General features: G+C 43.7%; 2 protein-coding genes across 3 annotated transcripts in view; one reads left to right on the forward strand and one right to left on the reverse strand.

Moving 5' to 3' along the window:
- Nucleotides 1-1,666: 1,666 nt before the first annotated feature.
- Nucleotides 1,667-18,314, forward strand: Sqle (squalene epoxidase). Its single transcript, XM_052161789.1, has 11 exons — nucleotides 1,667-2,717; nucleotides 4,479-4,731; nucleotides 8,160-8,340; nucleotides 9,577-9,673; nucleotides 10,387-10,500; nucleotides 10,617-10,788; nucleotides 11,312-11,407; nucleotides 12,650-12,792; nucleotides 13,294-13,390; nucleotides 16,601-16,688; nucleotides 17,841-18,314. Exons 1-11 carry the CDS (start codon nucleotides 2,433-2,435, stop codon nucleotides 18,031-18,033), a joined length of 1,719 nt encoding a protein of 572 aa, XP_052017749.1. The 5' UTR covers nucleotides 1,667-2,432; the 3' UTR covers nucleotides 18,034-18,314.
- A 703-nt stretch (nucleotides 18,315-19,017) lies between these two features.
- Washc5 (WASH complex subunit 5) overlaps nucleotides 19,018-22,426 on the reverse strand; it is a 51,076-nt gene continuing 47,667 nt past the window's right edge. For both annotated transcript variants that reach the window (XM_052161787.1, XM_052161788.1), the window contains one exon: nucleotides 19,018-19,388. In XM_052161787.1, coding sequence (XP_052017747.1) covers nucleotides 19,332-19,388 — 57 coding nt within the window. In that variant the 3' untranslated portion in view covers nucleotides 19,018-19,331. The remainder of the gene's footprint in view (nucleotides 19,389-22,426) is intronic.

Here is a 22,426-nt window from a genome sequence, read left to right on the forward strand (position 1 = left end):
TCCCTGAGTTAATTCTGTGTTTTACCTTCGGACACAATTCCTTAGCTTCAGGAGTGACAGTTTTTGTTTGCCTCTTTGTATACTTGGCAACGTGGAACTGACAACCAAGATCTCATCCTATGTTCTGTGCAAATGCTGCTTTTTGAGAGTATTAAATACATCCTGTTTTCTCCTACTAGTGCCCAAAAGTGCTAGACCTTTAGGAAGGTTAAGACTCCTTTAAACTCCCTAGAATTTCAGCTTACTGTTGGACTGAGGATATACTTCATGAAAAACATGGAGAGACACTCATGAGGAATGTGGTGTTAGGGCCAGAGAGATGGCTCAGCTGTTAAGAGCAACCTCTATCAGAGGTCCCCAGTTCATGTCCTAGCAGTCACATGGCTGCTCACAACTCTAGTCCCATGGGATCCAGTGCCCTCTTCCCAAGTGTAAACATATATGTAGACAAAATTCATAATTAAATCAAAAGAAAGAAAGGAAGAAAAGAAATGTGGAGCTGGTTAAGGGTTGGCTGTGCTTGCTGCAAAGGGTTGGTAGGTAACAGTTCCATGAGATTGACTTCTTTCATGATGAAAGGATAAACAGGTTAAACAACTGTGCCTTTTTGAATGACTAAAAAAAAAAAAAAAAAAAAAAGATCGCAGAAACTAACAAAGATTTGAGAACTGTTTAGGATGAGACCTAAACCACAGATAACTAAGAATTCCATTAAAGCTTGATAATTGAATGGTACTATTGAGTCTGAAATTCGGTTACAACAAGACAGTAGCTGTGGGTGGTCTGTCTCATGAACGACGGCAGACAAACCGCTCAGTGACTTCTGTAACACAAAGGTAATGCCATTCTTGGCAGGCTGCTGTAAGGGTTGAATAAATGTTTGCAAAGAAAAAAAAATGTTGGCATATTGCTTAAAACATAAAATGATCTTATTAAACAGTTTTGGGATTGCTGTGGATGAGAACACTTTTTCCTTTCGCTCTCTTTCTTTTTAACGGGAGCCAGATTTCACTATACATAGTGAAATTTTTTATATATAGCTTCGTATATATATAAATTTTGTATATATAGCTTTGATTGGTCTGGAACACACTATGCAGACCAAGCTGGCCTCAAACTCAGAGATCCTCCTGCCTCCCAAGTTCTGGGATTAATAGGCGTGACCCATCTCCACCTACTGACTTCTTTTTCTTGAGCCCTCGTTCACTAATTACGTCAGTTCGCCGGCGGCGCGTCACGTCCTTCTCGCTTTCCCAGCCCGTGCTCATCCAGTCCGCCCGGACGGCTCCAGCAGCTCGCCCAAGTTTGAGCTCCTCTAGGCCACCGGGAGTTCCTCCAGAGCGAGCTCCACCCTCCGCAGGTGGGACCTGTGAACCCCGCGGAGGCCACGCCGAGCGGGCACCGCCCCATCCGCCCACCGGACGGGCGCCCACCCCACGCACCCGCCCCGCACCACGCAACATCGCCCTAGCGCCACTGCGACTGGCGCCGCGCGGAATGCGCCGCCTGCCATTGGACAAACGCTCTATAGCGCCATCTCAGCCTACCGCGCGGTACGCGCTCTCATTGGCTCGGACGGCGTGCGAGGCGGGGGTCTGCTTAAGGGGCGGTGCCGGAGCGGAGCCCCGCCCACCGGCTCCTCGGCTGGGCCGAGCCTGCCCGCGGCCGAAGCGCGTGGCTGCGAGCCCGGCGCGCAGCGGTTACTCTGGTTACTGTCCGCGAGGGATGCTGGGGATCCGGCGTGCTGGAGCCTTCGCCGGGCTCTGAAGGACGCTCATCCGAGACAGCCACTCGCCCTCGAGGAAGGCAAGTGTGGTCGGAGAGGTTCCCGGCCGTGACTTCGGGGCTTGCTTGGGGAGAGATCTCCAAGGAGGGCTGAGCTGCCGGGCTCCCGTCGCGCTTCGGGACGCCGTGGCCATCTTTTGTTGGAAAAGGCTGCTGGGGCAGCGTTGCTAAGGGCAGCTTTCCTAGTACCCAGGTCCTTCTACGCCCCCGACTCTGTCCTACCGAGCACCTGCTGCTGGTGACGAGAGACCGTTTACAGCCGGACGTGCGGACATCGAAGTACACAGCAGCATTCGCACCCCTCAGCCCAATAGAGAGACCAACCTGTCCATCGGTTGACTGAATGAACAAGTGTGTAGTCAAGAGCCGCTGGAGTAGGCAGGTTTTAAATGCTGCTATTTAAGATCTGGACAACTTAAGATATATTTGTACTCTCAAGGATTTCAACAATTAATCTTCTCTGACTCGTGATCCTGAAACTATTGACTGGAGGAAGTTCAACCGGTGTCCCGGACCCCATTGAGAACTACATTTTGGGGACAACATTTTAATTGCCGAAACCCTTCCGAGGAAAAAAGACCCTCCCTCCCCCGCAAACACAAAAACCCTCAGCCTTGACTGGTGCCACCAAAGAAGCCTTTTGAGCCATGTGGACTTTTCTCGGCATTGCTACCTTCACCTATTTTTATAAGAAATGCGGGGATGTCACCCTGGCCAACAAGGAGCTCCTGCTCTGCGTGCTGGTGTTCCTGTCGCTAGGCCTGGTGCTCTCCTACCGCTGTCGCCATCGAAACGGGGGCCTCCTTGGCCGCCTTCAGAGCGGCTCCCAGTTGGCTGCCTTCTCGGATATTCTCTCCGCTTTGCCTCTTATTGGCTTCTTCTGGGCCAAGTCACCTGAATCAGAAAAGAAAGAAGAGCCGGAGTCCAGGAGGGTATGCCTGACTCCTAAGTGGGCAAATGAATGGGCTCTTAATGTTAAACTTAAGATCGAGGTCATTGAAGTTTATGGTTACGTTAAAAAGCGAGGAAGTGATGGCTTAGAAGCTTCAGTATTCTTATTTAATTGACTTTCTTCCTTTTCTTTTCTTTTTCTTTTTCTCTTTTCAAGTTCTGGACTGTGTTGGCTACAGTTCTTGATCTTAGGGAAGACCAAAAGCATTTGTTGCTTGGTCCTCAGATAGGGGTTGGGTATTGATTTGGTAGGAAATGTTAGAATTTATTTGGAAGATAGACATCACTGGTTCTGTGTGACTTACTTGTGTTCATAAAATATCTTTGATCTTGTCTCACAGCCTCTTACTCTAAATTTCTCCCTAAATCTTATTACTACTCTTATTTTCTTATTACTTCTACTTATTTTATTTAAATCCCCGAGTAAGGATGATTTCTGTACCTGTGAAGAGAGAGTTGTGTGGTAGGTAAGGCCCATTGATAAATGGGCCAGCTGATGGGAAAATGACAATTTGAAAAGCAATTAAGATTCCCAACACTTTAAAGTCTTGGGCAAAAATCCCTCCTCCTGCTATCTATTGAAGCAACGAGTAAGTCAGTGCAGTCAGATTTTAAGTCTAGTCATAGCTGAATGACAGTCTTAGGTTAGAGACTGGGTCTTTAAATATTTGTGATGCCCTGGCTTCGAGGGAATGATGGTGGTCAATGGTGGGTGATGGGAGGGAAGAGTCAGGTCACATGGGATCTGTTGGCCAGGGGTATGTGAACTTTTAACCCTAAGAGCATTGGAAAGATAGCGAGAGTAACGATGCTTGATTTTTTACAAAATTAAAAATAAATAATATCTGGGAACTACATTGCAGTACCTGGCAGAGAAAGAAGGGACATTGCTGGGAGGCTGAGGCTGGGTGCCCAGGGTGGCCAGGATGAGGTGCCCACAACAGGGCAGCCTTCAGGATCTGCTCTGTTTTATAGTGTCCATAGTACAGATTCTTACCGTTGATGGAAGACAAGAACTTGGCTCAGAGTGTTGGCTCTACCACTTGTTGCTGTAATTCTTTGGGAATGGTTTGATCCCTGTCAAAATTGGTTTCCTGTTCTCTTGGATGAGGGTGGCACCCCCAGCGCTGGTAGCCAGGGAATGAAGTGACTTCCTGTTTTAGAATGCCTGGTGTGTAACTGTCTAATAAGCAAGCAGCTGCTGTCACTGGTGTGAAGGTGGTCTACTCTGTTAGGAGTGGGGAAGGTGGTGACTGCTTCAGGCTTTCTCCTTCCCTGGAAACCAGGGACCAGCTGCTGGAGTGAGTTCTCAGTGCTCACTGCTACATACATGGCAAGTCAGAAGTTATGGGAGACCTGTACCTGTAGATGCCTGTGTAGAGTTGAGTAGTTATAGGATTAGTCCTGCGTTCTGTCTTTGAATCTCACTGTAGACAGGTACAATAGCTGTTCTCATGTGGATTTCTAAATATGTCCATATAATATTTTCTAACTGCTGTGCCCAGAAAGAGGGAATAGATATTTAATTTTATTGGGATATATACAGTTTTTTTTAGCCAGTATTTTGATCTTGATTATATATGGTTTGGATTTAAAAATATACCATAGATATGATTTAGTAATGTTGGGGGGGGGGTGTCTAGTTTTTGCTCAAGATGTAAAAGTTCAGTCTGTTTATGTGCTAGTCATATGGTTTATGTCAAAACAGATTTGGAAAACTGATCATTGTTTTTGTTAAACAGTGCAGAAAAGAAATCAGTCCTTCAGAAACGACATTAACTGGAGCAGCTACCTCAGTATCGTCATCTTCTGTGACGGACCCGGAAGTGATCATCGTGGGATCTGGTGTGCTTGGATCGGCCTTGGCCACAGTTCTCTCCAGAGATGGAAGGAAGGTGACAGTAATCGAGAGAGATTTAAAAGAGCCTGACAGAATAGTCGGGGAGCTTCTGCAGCCAGGCGGCTACCACGTTCTTCGAGAGCTGGGCCTTGGAGGTAGGTCCATCTGATCTCAAGGAGTTGGTGTCCAAAAGTTCTCTTTACTCTAGACTGTTTAGGCGCCCCCCCCCCCTTATGAGTTTTACACAAACTAAAAACTTTTTGTGAAAATGAGGTCAAAGGAGGAAAGAACTGTCTGAGAAGAGGCTGCTGGGACACTGAAATAATGAAGTGCCCCAGACAGTAACCTCAGAAATGAAGATGTTAACCTTAGTAACCACAACTATCATGTCCACAGTGTGTCATATGCTCCTGGGGTAGTGTTATCCCCTCTGGTCTTTTAGTCAAGGGTGATTCATTCACTCAGCCAGTGCTTTTGAAGTACCATTCATTTAGGAAATATTTATTTACTGCCCTCTTTGAATGAGGTACTCCGCTAAGTACCAAGGTGTGATAATGATCAAGACAGACATCCTTGAGAAAGAGCACAAAAGGTACTTAGCTGTAAGGTGAGTCCCATCTGGAGGAGGCCAGAGGAGGTTGTCGGGTACCCTGGAACTGGAGGTGCTGACAGGGAGCATTGAACTGTGGTCCCCTGGAAGAGTGGCCAGTCATCAGCCAGCCGAGACATCTGTCGAGAAACATTTTTAATGACAGAAAACGGTAAATATGAGGACAGTGGAGATGTATTTGATACAAGAGTATTTTTATGGTAATGTATGATAATGTAGATAGGAGAAGCTGATGTGACTGAGAGTGACAAATATGCTTGTTTTTTTTTTAAAGATTTATGAGCCGGGTGGTGGTGGCGCACGCCTGTAATCCCAGCACTCTGGGAGGCAGAGGCAGGCGGATTTCTGAGTTGGAGGCCAGCCTGGTTTACAGAGTGAGTTCCAGGACAGCCAGGGCTACACAGAGAAACCCTGTCTCGAAAAGCCAAATCCAAAAAACCAAAAAAAAAAAAAAAGATTTATGTATGTGAGTACACTATCGCTATCTTCAGACACACCAGATGAGGGCATTTGCTGGGAATTGAACTCAGGACCTCTGGAAGAGCAGTCAGTGCTCTAAACTGCTGAGCCATCTCTTCAGCCTGACAAACACATTTTTTTAAGGTGATAGATGTGCTGAGTTCTTTAGCTGTATTGTCAAGTTACATGAGTTCAACTGTCGCGTTGTACCCTATAAACACCTAACAACTGTTACATGTTAGTGATAAGTATGAAAATGAACACATATGCTTTCTCCGGAAATGGCATCCCCATTGTTAGCAGTCAAGAGAAAACAGGAGACAGGTAGGGAGAGCTCAGGGTGCTGTTGCCTGGAGACTGACTTTAATCACCTCAGAGGCTGGCTGAGAATGGTCCTTCAGTATTGACCAGTGGACTTTGTTCTACTTTCTGAGGCTACACCTCAGTGGATGTTACAGAGGATATGCTAAAGGACAAAACATTTTTTTAAAAGTAGATGAAATATATGATGATTATAGAGATAAGAGTAAAAATTGGAAAGCATGGGATAGGGAGTTTGGGAGTGGGTATAATTTTCTTTTTTCTTTTTTTTTTTTCTTTTTTTGAGACAGGGTTTCTCTGTGTAGCCCTGGCTGTCCTGGAACTCACTCTGTAGACCAGGCTGACCTCCAACTCTGAAATCCGCCTGCCTCCGCCTCCCAAGTGCTGGGATTAAAGGCGTGCGCCACCACACCTGGCTTTTTTTTTTTTTTTTTGTATAATTTTCAATAGTGAGAAGTAAAGAAATGGAGGAGAGCAAGCCTTGGAGAGACCAGGAGGGTCTGAAGCTCAGACCTAGCCTCTGCTTTCTGTCAAGGGCCGCCCAGCCTGCTCGACTTCCATGTTGTCAGTGGGGGAGAAGCCAGCTAGAGGACGGAGCTCATAGGGAGTGGAGCAAAGGCACCGGAAACTTCGGGAACTATTAAGTGTCATGTTTTAAAAGTGTAGTCAAGAGTGCAATCTGAAAGTCTATTCTGAGGAGAGAAACGATCCCGGAGTCACGGGTGAGGCCAGCACGAGGTTATCTGGATGCTATTGCAGGCTCCTTGGAACCCAGCCGCAGTAGTTCAGGCGAGTGAGTGCAGTGGGTGTCCGTGGAAATCGGCTCTGCAGGAAGAGGGTGTAGGACCTGCTGATGAATCAGGTGTCAGGCGTGAGAGTGGCAAGGCCGCTAGAAGGCTAACTGCTGCCTGGAGGTCCAGGACTGAGCGCTGGGCCATCAAAGTACAGAGGTCAGTGAGGCCGTGGGGAACCGGCAGAGCCCGGAAGAAGCAACAGGAAGCAAACAGACATACACATGTAGGCAGAACACTCAAACATGCAAAATACAGATGAACAGTAAAATATTTTGATGCTGGGACAACCCTTGTCAAGTTTGTCCCCACGCCCCATATAGAATCTTCAGGCATGTGCCACCACGCCATCCATCTCTGCTCCAGTTGTTCACCGATTCTGTCTGGCTTCATGTGAATCATTGTTGTTCATTGTCTCTTCTATGTTAATGCTTTCACTCTGTAAGCTTTAGGTATAATATTAATGCTTTGTTTCCTTTGATAGTTTTCCTGAAACACTAATTGCCATTGATTTTTAAATTTCAGATTTTGTAATTGGTTCTTTAAAAATGTTTTTTTTTTTTTTTTTGCTTTGTGTTTTTGTTATTTCTTATACTGTCTTAAAGGTAAAGACGCCATTTTTACGCAAGCTCAAGACATATTCTGCTTTTGTTTTTCTGTTTGTGTAATTACTCTATAGTGTATCATGAATCAGTGTTCATATATAGTGGGAACCATTAGCATTTAGGAAGTATCCTCATTGGTTGGGGAAAGCTACTTTATTTTTTTAAGATTTATTTTATTTATATGTAAGTACACTGTAGCTGTCTTCAGACACACCAGAAGATGGCATCTGATCTCATTATAGATGGTTGTGAGCCACCATGTGGTTGCTGGGATTTGAACTCAGGATCTCTGGAAGAGCAGTCAGTGCTCTTAATCACTGAGCCATCTCTCCAGCCCGAAAGCTACTTTTTCATACACTGAATTTTTATGTTTAAATTGGGACCTTTAAAATAGTTTTAACGGTGTTGGATTTTCTCTTTTTCCCCTCCTTCCCTTCTTCCTTCCCCACCCCCTTCCTGTGGCAGATATATTTGTTTCTACATTGGGCACATGGTATGAAGGCCTGACTGTTTTCTGTATCTTAATGGACAAAGCAGGTTCACTCAGGACAGTGTCATGGCTGATGTCATGTCGAGTGGTCACAGATCTGAACGACTGTGCTGTTAACCTGAGGTGTATCTGTGACTTTGTCTTCTGGGAACCTTTAAGATTTGTGTTACAGCTGTACCAGTTCAGCCCCAGCTGGCCTTACAGCTTTGTAAAGCAGAACCGTAGTTTCACTGTGTCCTTTTCTTGGTACCTTTCTTGGTAACTCTCAGCATAGTAATAAAACTGTTCGAACTGACCTTTCCTGCAGATACAGTAGAAGGCCTTAATGCCCATCATATCCACGGCTACATAGTCCATGATTATGAAAGCAGATCTGAAGTTCAAATTCCATACCCAGTGTCAGAGAACAACCAAGTGCAGAGTGGAGTTGCTTTCCACCACGGCAAATTCATCATGAGTCTCCGGAAAGCAGCTATGGCAGAGCCCAAGTAAGACCGCAGCTTTAAATATATTACCTGGTCCTAGGGTGATGATTAGTGGCTAAGAGTACTTTCTCTTCCTTTTTTTAAGAAAATAAAACAAAACAAAACTTTTTTTAAAAAGATTTATTATTTTACATACGTGAGTACACTATAGCTGTTTTCAGACACACCAGAAGAGGGCATCGGATCCCATTCATTACAGATGGGTGTGAGCCACCAGGTGGTTGTTGGGACTTGAACTCAGGACCTCTGGAAGAGCAGTCAGTGCTCTTAACTGCTGAGCCTTCCCTCCAACCCTGCTTTATTTCTGTTCTTGCAGAGGCCTGGAGTTGGGTTCCTAGCACCCACATCAGATGGCTCACAACCCTCTGTTGCTCCAATTTGAGAGGATCGGATGTCCTCCTCTGCCTTCCTCAGACATCCGTACACATGCTTGCAAATGTACACATACACATGCATGCGCAAATAAAAAGAAAATATGTTTTCTGGGAGTGAAATTATATCAGTATTCATGAAAATTTTTGGCATGGTCTAAATGGCATAGGTATAATAAATAACTCATAATTAAAATATGTTCAGTGCCTGTGTAAAGAATGTTAGAGAGTTTTACTTTAAGTGAGACTTGGGTGATTATTATTTACTTGGAACTTAGAGGGTGGCGCAGTACTGTAACCGAAGGCATGTGCCCATGTGTGCCCGTTTGCCTGGTGCGTGGCTCTTACACCTTTTCTAGAGCGAACAGAAGACAACAAGAAATACCTGCTCCACTTTCCCTCAGGACCTAGTCTGACAGGCCTGACTGCTCGTTTTGATTATTAACTTGTATTTGCCTCTTGTCCTTTAACCATAATTAAGGAAGTTTTAAATATGAGAGCACTCACGTTGTTGACACAAACCCACGTGCTGACAAAGTCAGTGAACTTTTCCTTAGGGCGGAGATATCTGGTAGCCATGGAAACAGTGGGAAAGGCCTAAGATAGAAAAATGATGGCCTTTCTGATGGATATGATTACTTTTTACATTTGCCATATGCCATTGTATTTTTAAAAATCATAACTAATTTTTTTCAGAATTTTCTATATGCATATAGTGTATTTTTATCTTTTTTATCCTAATTCCTATCATATCGACCCTTATCTGCTCCTACCTTCAGGGCTTGTTTTTATGTGTCACTGAGTACAGCCGTACTGCTTCTATACTCAGGGGTGCTACCCCAGCAATGTGTTTCTGTTCATCCTTTAGTGTAAAGTTTATAGAAGGTGTGGTGCTTCAGTTACTAGAGGAAGACGACGCTGTGATCGGCGTGCAGTACAAGGACAAGGAGACTGGGGACATCAAGGTGAGAGTTAGTAAACGTCATCTCTTCCTAGGATGGTTTTCCTACCCCTTTTAAATTCTGCATTAACTTGTGTGTGTGTGTGTGTGTGTGTGTGTGTGTCAGAGGACCATTTGTGCAGCTTCTCTCCTGCAGCTGTGTTATCGTACACAGTGTTATAGTCACAACTAGGAACTAGGAAAATGTTGAAAACAGCTAACAGTAAAATAGTAAAATAGTTTCTAGTTTGTGTTAATGTTGGTCTATGAAAGAGGAGGCAGTAGGCCCTTGTAGGCTGTTCTACAGGGTCACCCCTTGCTAGAGACTGGAGTGTGATAGGGTTACCAGGTTTCCTTTGCTCACAGTGGAGGAATGTCACATTGTTACACGTATAAAAATGCTGCTTCTGTATGGCCATAGACAGCACTATGGGGAGTAATGTATTTTTATAATGAACTTGGGTAGTCCTTAGAGTTTGGGGTGAGGTCCAGTCTTCTGTGGCCCTCGTGTGCCTTGCAGCTCTCCTCGTCCGTCATGGTGGAGAGGTTTGATGGTTTTAATGGCAGAGGTACAAAGAGAGAGACCTCCAGGGCCTCAGGATTAGGCCTCTATTGTCTTCCGCCCCTGTGAGAGTATTATGTTTAGATTTTTTCCTGTACATTTGGCTTTAGAAGCAGGGGCCTTCTGTGCGTGTGTTACCTGACACGGGTGTTCCTCCTGTTCCTCCTCTGTTACAGGAACTCCACGCCCCTCTCACTGTGGTCGCAGATGGGCTCTTCTCCAAGTTCAGGAAGAACCTCATCTCCAGTAAAGTCTCCGTTTCCTCCCACTTTGTTGGCTTCCTTATGAAGGTATGGAGGAGTGTAATCGTAGAAAAACAAAAGCACCTGGAGAAACTATTAAAGTATTTTCTTTTGAAACTATTTAATAGTTGAAAACTATTCAGGTATTTTCTTTTTCCTTTTAGGATGCGCCACAGTTTAAAGCCAATTTTGCGGAGCTTGTTCTGGTCAACCCCAGTCCAGTTCTCATCTACCAGATTTCCTCCAGTGAGACTAGGGTACTTGTTGATATTCGAGGAGAGTTGCCAAGAAACTTAAGAGAATACATGGCCGAACAAATTTACCCACAGATACCTGGTAAGAAGTGGGATTTCACCCTGATTATAATTTACGGTCGAAAGCTAATCTCACAAAAGCTTCTTTCTGGTTTTGCTGAAAGCAGTGTCTAAGTGAGGCTCAGAGATAAGCACACCTGTTTGTGAATAGCGTGTATTTCCTGTGAAACCAGACATTGTAGATGGTAAGAGCTAGGTACAGATACCTGTCAGTTAACGTGGCTTTTCCTGTCTCCTCATGAATTTGACCCATTTCTTCCTCTCGTGTCTCTGTTGTGTTTAGTTGTATATGTTATTTACGTCTATTTCCCCTTAGATTCCTTTGTCATTCCTTAACATGTATAGTATAAGGAAGTGCTTAATGGATAGTTTATAATTATAAACTATTAATAAAGTAGGTAATGGGTGATTTCTTGCAAGGGACTGTGGGACAGCCACCACACATACACTGTTAAGAATTCTTTTGTACTTGGTAAGGAGATGCGTGCTAATTTGAGACTGAAATGCTCACACCAGTTGTTTGGGTGGGTGGGGATTAATTGCAGATCACCTGAAGGAATCATTTCTGGAGGCCTCTCAGAATTCCCGTCTGCGGACCATGCCGGCGAGCTTCCTTCCTCCTTCCTCAGTGAACAAACGAGGTATCTTTTCGCATTATTTTATAAAGCTGCCATTGCTTCAGATGGCATGACTGAATTTGTCATCTGGAATTAAGTTGAAGCACAGAGTTGTTTACCTTGGCCAGAAAGTGGGAGAAGGAACATTGGTTCCCGTAACAAGTTCCTGACATTGAAGCTTTGGAATACAATTATTATTTAGCGCTGGCTTTGCAGAGGCCTCCATGGCAGTCATTGGGAGTACAAGGAAGTTAAAGGTTACCCGCTGGCCTGGAGGGAGCCGTGGTGGTGAGGAACATGCAGATGAGTTCATGGTGGCACTGATATAGTCCGAGGAAAACTGCGTGTCTGGTAGCACGGAGTCACTGTTCGGGGTGTCCGAGGCCGGGCGCGGGGTTCTGAAGTGGAAGGGTGGCTAGGGAGGACATGGCTTGGGTGTGAGGCAGCCCTGGGCTGAAGGTGAGCAGTGAGAGCAGGGACTGCATAGGAGCAGGATCTGCAGAGCCTGCTGCCAGGCTGCCCGAGGCACGGTGGCATCTCTAGGAACGCCAGGAGTCCCTGCAGCTGGCATTCTTGGCTGGTGTCAGTAGTGATTGATGGCTGGTGCATAGTTGTGTTTTAAATTTATAAAGGTTTATTATTGTTTGGAGACAGGATCTCACTGTGCAGCCCTGCCTGGTCTGAGACTTGCAAGGTAGATCAGCCTGACCGCAGATTTACGGAGATCACCAGTCTGTGTTCTGAGTGCTGTGTACACTGTGTGTTAGTGTGTATGTAGCACCTCGCAGGCCAGAAGAGGGCATCAGAATCACTGGAACTGGAGTTCCAGATGTGGGTATTGGGTCCTCAGGAAGAGTAGCAAGTACTATTACCTGCTAAACCCTGTCTTCCCCTCAACCCCCTTTTGAGAAAAGGTCTTAGATAGCTCAGACTGACACCAGATGGCTGAGGAGGACCTTGATCATCTGTCCTGCCTCTACTTAAGAACTGAGATTATAGGCACACACCACATACAGGGCAGAATATGTGTTTAATATTTTTAGTATTTAATTTTATCCTATATAGGCAATGGAACTTAATTTTTTTTTTTTTTTTTTAATTTTGGCATCAGCTTTGTTGAGATCATAAGTTGTTCAGTTCAGCCACAGAAAGCAGATTTAATTATAATTTACTCTTGGCTCTTTTAGCCCCCGTCAATCACAAGTTTGTTAGCACTGATGTTTGGGCTCAGCTGCTCAGGATTTCAGTCTTATTCTCTTTGCACAGGCGTCCTTCTTCTGGGTGATGCGTATAACCTGAGGCACCCTCTCACTGGTGGGGGAATGACAGTTGCTTTAAAAGATATAAAATTATGGAGACAACTGTTAAAAGACATTCCTGACCTTTATGACGATGCTGCTATTTTCCAGGTAAGAGTCCCAGGTTCCTCCCCCAGAAAGTCTCAGAATCCGTCTGTTTATGAATGGGAGGACTGGGGTCCCAGCGGGGATCTCTGCGTGTGGGAGTTCATGTCTGTTTATGAATGGGAGGACTGGGGCCCCAGTGGGGATCTCTGCGTGTGGGAGCTCATGTCTGTTTATGAATGGGAGGACTGGGGCCCCAGTGGGGATCTCTGCGTGTGGGAGCTCATGCCTCGTAAGGGTCCGTAGTCTTGCTCGGGTGTAATGAGCTTGACTTTCAGGCTGTGTGTTCGTGTCTGTGCTTTAGTATGTGTACAGCAGATTGGCCCAGCTCATTTTTCTCAGAGCTATAAGCTTAGCTTCAAAATCATGTGACCCATTGCTCTGAAAATGGGTTTGGCAGTATAACCTGCAGATAGGCCTTGGGACAGGTATCTTTAGGAGATGATAAACATTAGCGTATGCTTTTTTCCTCCTTACTATGTAATAAATGATATTCTTTGTTTTTAGGCCAAAAAATCATTCTTTTGGTCAAGAAAAAAGACCCATTCCTTTGTTGTGAATGTGCTGGCTCAGGCCTTATATGAATTATTTTCAGCTACAGATGGTAAGTATAGATGGTTTTAAGTGAACTGACTTGTAGATTTTTAAGTTTTGTCAGATAAGGAACTAAATGACCAGAGTTAGTAGTTGAAGTAGTCAGTCTAGAACCACACATCTCCCGGCTTTGCCCACTGCCTTGTGTCTCAGCGTCAGGTATCCACCACTTCCGGGGGTGCTGGCATTCCTTAGAAAACACCCAGAGCAGTAAGTATCTCAGGACACATTTGTTTGAGTCCTCTGGTCCAGACTAGACCATATACCCGTACGTGGTAAAGTATTGGTGAAAGGCCTTTTGGCCAGGCGTGGGACAGCAGCGTGGCCTTCAGCTTCTTAGACTGGTTTGAATTTCTTTGAAGCATTATTTACAACACGAATGGGTGCCTCACGCTGGGGTTGGAGCTTCTTTCCTGCTACAGTACACAAGAGGCTAGTATTGCAAATAGCTTGGTTTTATTTGCTACATTAGAGAGAATTCTGTCTAGGTTGAACATTCGTAATAATGAAACTTGAGATTCTGAGCTAGATGTGGCAATGGATGCTTCCTCTCCTAGCAGCCAGGAAGCTGAGGCAGGAGGACTGAGAGCGTGAGCTACATAGTAAGATCAGATTTCAAAACAAATGATACCAACACAGTGTGTCTCAAAACAAATGATACTTTGGCTTTTGCACCCCTCCCCTGTCCATGTATTACCCTCACAGTGATGAATAAAAAATTATTTTAAGAAACAGACAAAAATAAGGTAAACATTGACATGCTTTTAAGCTCCTTGCTTGAGTTCCTTGGTGCCTGCTTCTCATAGACTACAGCCATCCACTACCTCTTGCTAAACTCATTCATTGTGATCCAGACCAGTCTGGACGAAATGGAGTGGAAAATTTGCTTGGGCAAATGTGAGGAAAAGAATTCTAAGTTTTGGTGGCACACGCCTGTAATCCCAGCACTCTGGGAGGCAGAGGCAGGTAAATTTCTGGGTTTGAGGCCAGCCTGGTCTACAGAGTGAGCTCCAGGATTATATAGAGAAACCCTGTCTCAAAAAAACCAAATCCAAAAAAAAAAAGACTTCTAAATTTTCTGTTTTTCTTTTTTTTTTTTAAGATTTATTTATTTTATGTATATGAGTACACTGTAGCTGTACAGATTGTCGTGAGCCTTCATGTGGTAGCTGGGAGTGGAATTTAGGACCTCTGCTCACTCTGGTTAACCCCGCTTGCTCTGGTCGGCCCCACTTACTCAGTCCCTGGCTCACTCAGGCCCAAAGATTTATTTATCATTATAAATTAGTACACTATAGCTGTCTTCAGACACATGGGAAGAGGGCATCAGATTCCATTACTGATGGTTATGAGCCACCATGTGGTTGCTGGGATTTGAACTCAGGACCTTTGGAAGAGCAGTCAGTACTCTTAACCACTGAGCCATCTCTCCAGCCTGTTTTGTGTTTTTCTAAGCTCTTGTATATTGCTGTAAATATTTGGGGGTTTCTATTCCACCTTAGATCACTTAGTTTCCAAATAAGACACAAAGCCTTTCTATTTATAATAAGCGTTAAAGCCCCAGAGCTGGGCAGATATCAACCCTCTCTGCTATTTCGTCTACTTCCCTGTCAGCCACCCTGAGATAGGACGTGCTATGTACTGCCCCTGCTGCTTCTCCTCCTGCAGCCCTTGAGACCATGTGCTTACAATTCACATACCCAGCAGGGCCCTCTTCCTTCCTCCTCTCTCCCTGGTCTCTGCCTCAGCCCTGCTTATATCTCTGCTACCTAGCTACACAGGCTGTAAGGCATCTATAGTCTACCAATAGTTTTAAATTAAGGAGGAAGGTTTGCACAACAAAAACTGGCATATGTGAGAATTTATTGCCTAAACCTTGGCTACAGAATTTAACATTACAATACATAGCAGTAGACCAAACCAACACTCAGATTCTTACATATCAGAGCTGCCAACATTACAAAGTTAATGACAGATCTGGGGAGGAAAGAACTTTATGGAACAAAAATTTACCTTGTTTTCTCCTTACAAATACTCTTGTAAAGAAAAAAATCTATCACTAAATTATACATGTTTTCTAAGTATGTTTTATACATATTTGGAAATGCCATAATGAACCTCTTATTTTATCCAACTTAAAACTAAAAGAAATTAAGAGAGAGAGAGAGACAGACAGAGAGAGAGAGAGAGAGAGAGAGAGAGAGAGAGAGAGAGAGAGAGAGAGAAATCTAGCCTGGCGTGGTAGCACATGTCTTCAATCCCATTCAGGAGGCAGAAGTAGGAAGATCTCTGTGAGTTTGAGGCTAACCTTGTCTAGTAAGTTCCAGAACAGGGTTATGTAGAGAGATCTTGTCCCAAACAAAACAACAAATCAAACAACAACAAAAATAGTTAATTTATAAAGGCTTAGTTAAAAGGAAAAAATGTAGACACCTTAAAAAAGAACACTGACTCTAAACTGTTCAAAAGGTTGTTTAGTATGCTGTTTTGAAGACTTCAAAATGTATTAAAAAGTTATATGGATATAAGGCAGAGATTCACTTTTTTTTAAAAGATTTATTTTATGTATGAGTACATTGTAGCTCTCTTCAGACACACCAGAAGAGGGAGTTTGATCTCATTACAGATGGTTGTGAGCCACATGTGATTGCTGGGAATTGAACTCAGGACCTCTGGAAGCAGTTGGTGCTCTTAACCACTGAGCCATCTCTCCAGCCTCTGAGATTAATTTCTTGCTAACCTGATGACGATCTAGCAGTATGGGTTAGGCATCTCAGAACCTGGGAATTTTGTTGTTAGAATTGTTTTTTTTTTTTTTTTTCCCCCAGAGACAGGGTTTCTCTGTGTAGCCCTGGCTGTCCTGGAACTCATTCTGTAGACCAGGCTGGCCTCGAATTCAGAAATCTGCCTGTCTCTGCCTCCCAAGTGCTGGGATTACAGGCGTGTGCCAACACTGCCCGGCTTTAGAATTATGTTTTTATAAATAGTAAGAGCTTACAAAGTGTTTGATGTCATTTAACTTAGAACAAAGTCACACATAATTTAAAAGTAACTCATAAGACCTAAGTATTAGAATCAATAGAAACAGATTATTCATACTCCTATCCTGAGAATATTGATCTGGAAATGTGGAGAAACTCCTGGTTGTTGCATTTTAGAACTGTTAAGAAATTGTCCCTAATTCTCTAAAATACATAATAATTTCTACATTTTATTTCAGATTCCTTGCATCAGCTCCGGAAAGCTTGCTTTCTGTATTTTAAACTTGGTGGAGAATGTGTGACCGGTCCTGTTGGGTTGCTTTCTATGTAAGTTCTAAGAGAGAAGGGAAACACTCAGTTTATGTGAATCTTTATTCCACAGAGATTTAGTTACATTCTGTTTCCCATTCACGGCCCAGTCACAAGTGGCCCCAAGAGGCCAGTGATGTCTCAGTGCGTAAAAGTGCTTGCTGCCCAAGTTTGAGCCCTAGAACCCATGGAGATGGACTACAGAGTTGTCCTCTGACCCCCACGTATGCTATGTATGGAGTGTGCTGACCCCATGTGTGCTATGTATGGAGTGTTCTCCCTACCCCAGTTATTCATGTACATCTGCACACACACACACACACACACACACACACACACAGGCCAACACAGCTGGGCCGTCTGTGTATGGAGTGTTCTCCCTACCCCAGTTATTCATGTACATCTGTACACACACACACACACACACACACACACACACACACACAACACAACTGGCCAACACAGCTGGGCTGTCCTGATGCAGACACACTGAGAATTGGCAGACTGAGGTGCTAGATCGTAGAGTGAAATTGATGGTTGGTTTTCACCTGTGATGTCATTGCTTGTCTGACCGACAAGTACAGAATAACTGGTAACTCTCTGAAGTCAAATACTATTAATCTTCAGGCTTGAAATTTAGAAGAAATTTGAAAATTAGTTTTGTTAATGCAGACATATACTTGGGAAGTCTGAGAAGATTTTTTTTTTTCTGGAGACAGGGTTTCTCTGTGTAGCCCTGGCTGTCCTGGAACTCACTCTGTAGACCAGGCTGGCCTCGAACTCAGAAATCTGCCTGCCTCTGCCTCCCAAGTGCTGGGATTAAAGGCGTGCACCACCACTGACTGGCTGAGAAACTCTTTAAGGCACCTAGTATTGTAGATCTACAACCAGAATATCAGAGCTGATGCCAAAGCCAGACTGCAGCAGGCTTCATTTTGGATCTCAAGATTAGTGCTAGAAAAATAAGACTTATGAGTGAGCATGGCCACCAGCTTCACAAAGTGGTCATTTCTTCTAAGTAGTTTTTATCATCTCAAAATTCATTTTTGTTATTGAATGAGCAGACAGATGAACTTGCTAAGTCCTCAGATGTGGAGTGCGTTAAGCTTTTACTGGTGACGCATTTGAACCTTTATGACTAATTTTAACAATGTTTCTTCCCTATTACAGATTGTCTCCTCACCCTCTGCTGCTGATTCGACACTTCTTTTCCGTTGCAGTCTACGCCACGTATTTCTGCTTCAAATCAGAGCCGTGGGCTACAAAACCTCGGGCCCTTTTCAGTAGTGGTGCTGTACTGTACAAAGCGTGTTCTATAATATTTCCTCTCATCTACTCAGAGATGAAGTATCTGGTTCATTGAAAGGGAAACCACTTGGAAGTCAGGTCCACTGGGACTTGATGACGATGTACATAGCATAGAACTGTGTGACTTCTACAGTGGCGACTCAAGGACCAAGCTTGTGTATAAGCATGTAAATATATGCCTTAATTTACAATTGAAAATGAAGGGTCAGATAAGCTAGATGTTTAAAAGAATGATTGTTTCCACAAATTAATGCTAACACTCAAATTTTTCTTTTGATTTCAGTATTTGGGGTGACTCATTGGGACAAGCCAATAAAATGAAGAGTGAACTCTTAAGTTCTTTTGGTTTTTCTTGTAGATATCTTTATAAAGCTTCATGGTCATAGAAAAGATAACCCAAGTGGGATAGAAAGTGCGGTTGTTAAACCTGTCGGTATTTATTATTTATTGTGTGTACACGCCTGAGGTTGATGTCATGTGTCCTCTTTAATCTCACTTCACATTATATATGTTTGAGGCAGGTCTCTTGCTCAACCTGTAGCTCTGGGCAGCTTGTGTTTTCTTTGCGTGTTCTAACGACAGGGGCACTACTAGCTACAGGCTCAGGCAGAGACTCCAGCCGGCCGGCCCTGTCTCATCCATGTTATCCTAGCAGTTGGCTCCTTTGCAGAGGAATTTTCATGTAGAACCAAGTTACGGAGTTTGAGTTTTAAAAGTTTATCACAAAACCTTTCCAGCCCAATGCATGGCCCCAGCCACCCCCTCGATAGATGATGGGTAATCCTATGGCTAACAACCTGGTTGTCTGGCTTGGGCAGAAGCTGGAAGAGCTGTCATGGGAGCTCCAAAAGAACTGCTGGGACCCTAGGGTGTCTGGGAACCCCGGAACACAGCATGGAGGGCATGAAGTGAGTTTACTGTTGGGCTGGCTGTCAGTGGTCCTTACAGACCTACAGTGGCTGAAACATCACCCCACCCCAGTCTGTCGCTGGCTTTCTTTACGGGGTGTCAGGTTTTTATCACAGGCAGGGCAACTCAGTACTGGCAATGCTGTTTTACTGAAGATCAGGAGTTGTACAAATAGTTCTTTAGAATTTAAGATGAAGTGGATTCATCCATCAGTTACACTGAGCATTTAGAAGAGGGAGTATAAAATGGTTCTGCTTCTACATGATAAAAATTCCCTATGATGCCATGGTTTAAACACTGTTAGAGCTGTGAGCCGTCTTCCTTAGAATTGCCGATGACCCCCACAGAGGGGGAGATGCAAGTTGCATGAGGAGTCAAGTATCATTTCACTTTGAAGTTCATTTTAGTCATAGAACATCCTGTCACTGAAGCAGGAGGAGGAGGTCACAGGACTGTTCGGAATTCATCGAAAATGAAGTTAGGCACATGCGCCTCAGCCACCTGGAATATGAAGCAGAAATTAAATCAGCATTGTAGCTGATGACATTCAGTTTTACATAGGAAATTAACCAGCACTGGAATGAGCCAAGACCCTCAGGTAAAGTAGGAAACAGCCCTTCCATTGCTGGTCTTAGTGTCTCCTTACTGTTCACCACAATGTAACGCCTGAGGGGGCGCACCGCCTCCACAAGCAGGTTTAGCTCCCAAAGGCACTTGGCTCTAGGAGTAAGTGGATGGGACAATAATGAGAAACTGAGGCCAGAGAACAGGAAGGTCTTGAAAGGCCTGCATTCCTTAACTGCTTTTAGTGGGAGGAGGAGGAGGTGAGGTGGGGAAATGGAACAGGTGAGCTCTGTGAGAAATCTGAAAAACACTGTTCTCTCTCTCTCTCTCTGTGTGTGTGTGTGTGTGTGTGTGTGTGTGTGTGAGAGAGAGAGAGAGAGAGAGAGAGAGAGAGAGAGAGGAGAAAGAATGAGGATAAATTATGTGTGTGTTAAGTGTGTGTGTGTGTGCTAAGTGTGTGAGAGGAGAGAGGAGAAAGAATGAGGATAATTGTGTGTGTGTGTGAAGTGTGTGAGTGAGAGAAAGGGAGGAGAAAGAATGACGACATACTGTATTAAAGACAGTTAAGCAGAGACTTAAGCGTAGGTTAGGAGGAGAGGTGCTCAGAATCAAGACGAGACGCGGCCAGCTGTGGCTACAGCTCACTGTGGGAAAGGCCGAAGGACCTTGCAATCTCATGATACTTCTGCAAACCCTATGCATACCCTTGCACATGTTTTGGTGAACATCTGCACACATATATGTATTGTGTATGTTAATCTCTAGTAGGTAAATTCCATTTCTGGGACTCTGGGGTAATTATATCATCAATGCTTTAAAGGACAAAGCTAAATTCCCCTTAAAGGCTGAGGCTGCTATTAAGAAATGCCCGCTTTTTTGGTTTCTAGGTAATAGTTCCTGTTTCACCTCTTTCTTGGTTTTTAAAAAGGCAGTTGACAGGATTTAATTAATTAAATTAACTAGAGATCGAATCTGAGTCTTTACCTTTCCATTTTCTTCTCTGTGAAGAAAGTTATGGTGAGAAGTTATGTTGGTATTTGTCTAACCAATCTGCTTGATAATTCATGTTAACTCTGCCACTGGTTTTAAGAACATGGGTGCTGTTTTGAGCCCCATCTACCTCAGAGCCACCAAATGACTGCTGTTTCTCCCCCGCTGCGAAGGGTCCCTTTGTCCTATACACACACATACAGAAGTATACATCCACTGGTCCTGCTGTTCTCATACTAGTATCATACTACTATTATTTTTATAGTTTGTATGCTAATAGTGCTATGTAATATTTGTTTTCTAAAGAAACAGTCCTTTTATAAGAAGTCAAATTAAAAAAAATGAACTGGGGCTTTGTAATTATAGTAAATCTATAAACTAGGTATCTCAGTGGTAAGTATACTTTGAAACACATACTTTGCAAATCTTAGTTTTTCCCTAAGTTGTTCAGATTTCTTCTAGTGTCTATTCTTATTTTGTAATAGCATTATTATTTGTGTGCTCATGTGTGTCTGTGGAGGTCAGAGGCACGTCAGATCCCTAGGAGCTGAAGTCATAGGCAGCTCTGGGCTGGCAGATGTGGGTACTGGGAACTGACCTCTGCAAGAACAGCATGTGATCTTGACCTCTGAACCATTGCTCCAGGCCCTAGTCACGTCACTAATTACACTATTTCCTCCATACTTCTGTGAAGGGGACCCTTTTCTCATAGTTATTAAGCTGTTTTATTTGTCCTTTTATTTTGTAAGTAGCTTATTTATTGAACTTGTTTTTATTTTGCTTTTTTTGTTTAATTTTTTGAGATAAGTTCTATACTACATAGCTTTGGTTGACCTGGAACTTACTCTATAAACCAAGTTGGTTTTGAACTCATGGAGTTCCACCTTCCTCTGCTTCCCAAGTGCTGGAATTAAAGGTAAATACCACCACCCTCAACTTTTATTCATTTTTAATTTTCACCTAGGACTTGTTCTTACCTTGAGTTAAGTCCCAACTCCGTGAGCTCATTTTAAAAATATTTCCATGATTCTGTTAGGTTCTCATTACATCCTTTTTTTTAATTTTAATTTTAATTTTTGAGACATATAGCCCTGGCTGTCCTGGAACTCACTCTGTCAACCACGCTGGCCTTGAACTCAGAAATCCACTGGCCTCTGCCTCCCAAGTCCTGGGATTAAAGGTGTGTGCCACCACCGCCTGGCTTCTCATTACATTCTTAATAAGCAGTACAAGTTTTGTTTTATTCCCAAATGTGTTGTATAGTTTCACTTTTATTTTAAGATTTTATTTTATGCATGAATACACTGTTGCTGTCTTCAGACACACCAGAAGAGGGCATCGGATCCGATTATAGGTGGTTGTGAGCCACCATGTGGTTGCTAGGATTTGAACTCTGGACCCTGGAAGAGCAGCTGGAGTTAGCTGGAGAGCAGGAATGTTACTGTTACCATTCCACTAAATAGTGCACATGCAGGACAAAAGGTCACCTTAGGTTTTTGTTATTAAAAAGTGCCTTCAATTAAGAAAAGGCTTTTAAAAACACATGTATTCATTTATGCACATAGGCTATGGAATACTTCCAGAGGTCAGTTTTCTTCTACCACTTGTGTTCTGAGACTAAACTCAGATTGTCAGGCTTGGTGGCAAGTACCTGACAATTCATTTTCAGGACCCTATATTTTTTTTAATTTATAAGTGTAAGTACACTGTAACTGTCTTCAGACACCAGAAAAAGGCATCAGATCTCCTTATGGATGGTTGTGAGCTGATGTGGTTGCTGGGATTTGAACTCAGGACCTCTGGAAGAACAGTCAGTGCTCTTAACCACTGAGCCATCTCTCCAGCCTTCAGGACCCTATTCTTCGTTTGTTTGTTTGTTTTGTTTTTTGAGACAGGGTTTCTCTGTATAGCCCTGGCTGTCCTGGAACTCACTCTGTAGACCAGGCTGGCCTTGAACTCAGAAATCCGCCTGTCTCTGCCTCCCA

Source organism: Apodemus sylvaticus, chromosome 17 (genome assembly GCF_947179515.1).
Source record: "Apodemus sylvaticus chromosome 17, mApoSyl1.1, whole genome shotgun sequence".
NCBI lineage: Eukaryota > Metazoa > Chordata > Mammalia > Rodentia > Muridae > Apodemus > Apodemus sylvaticus.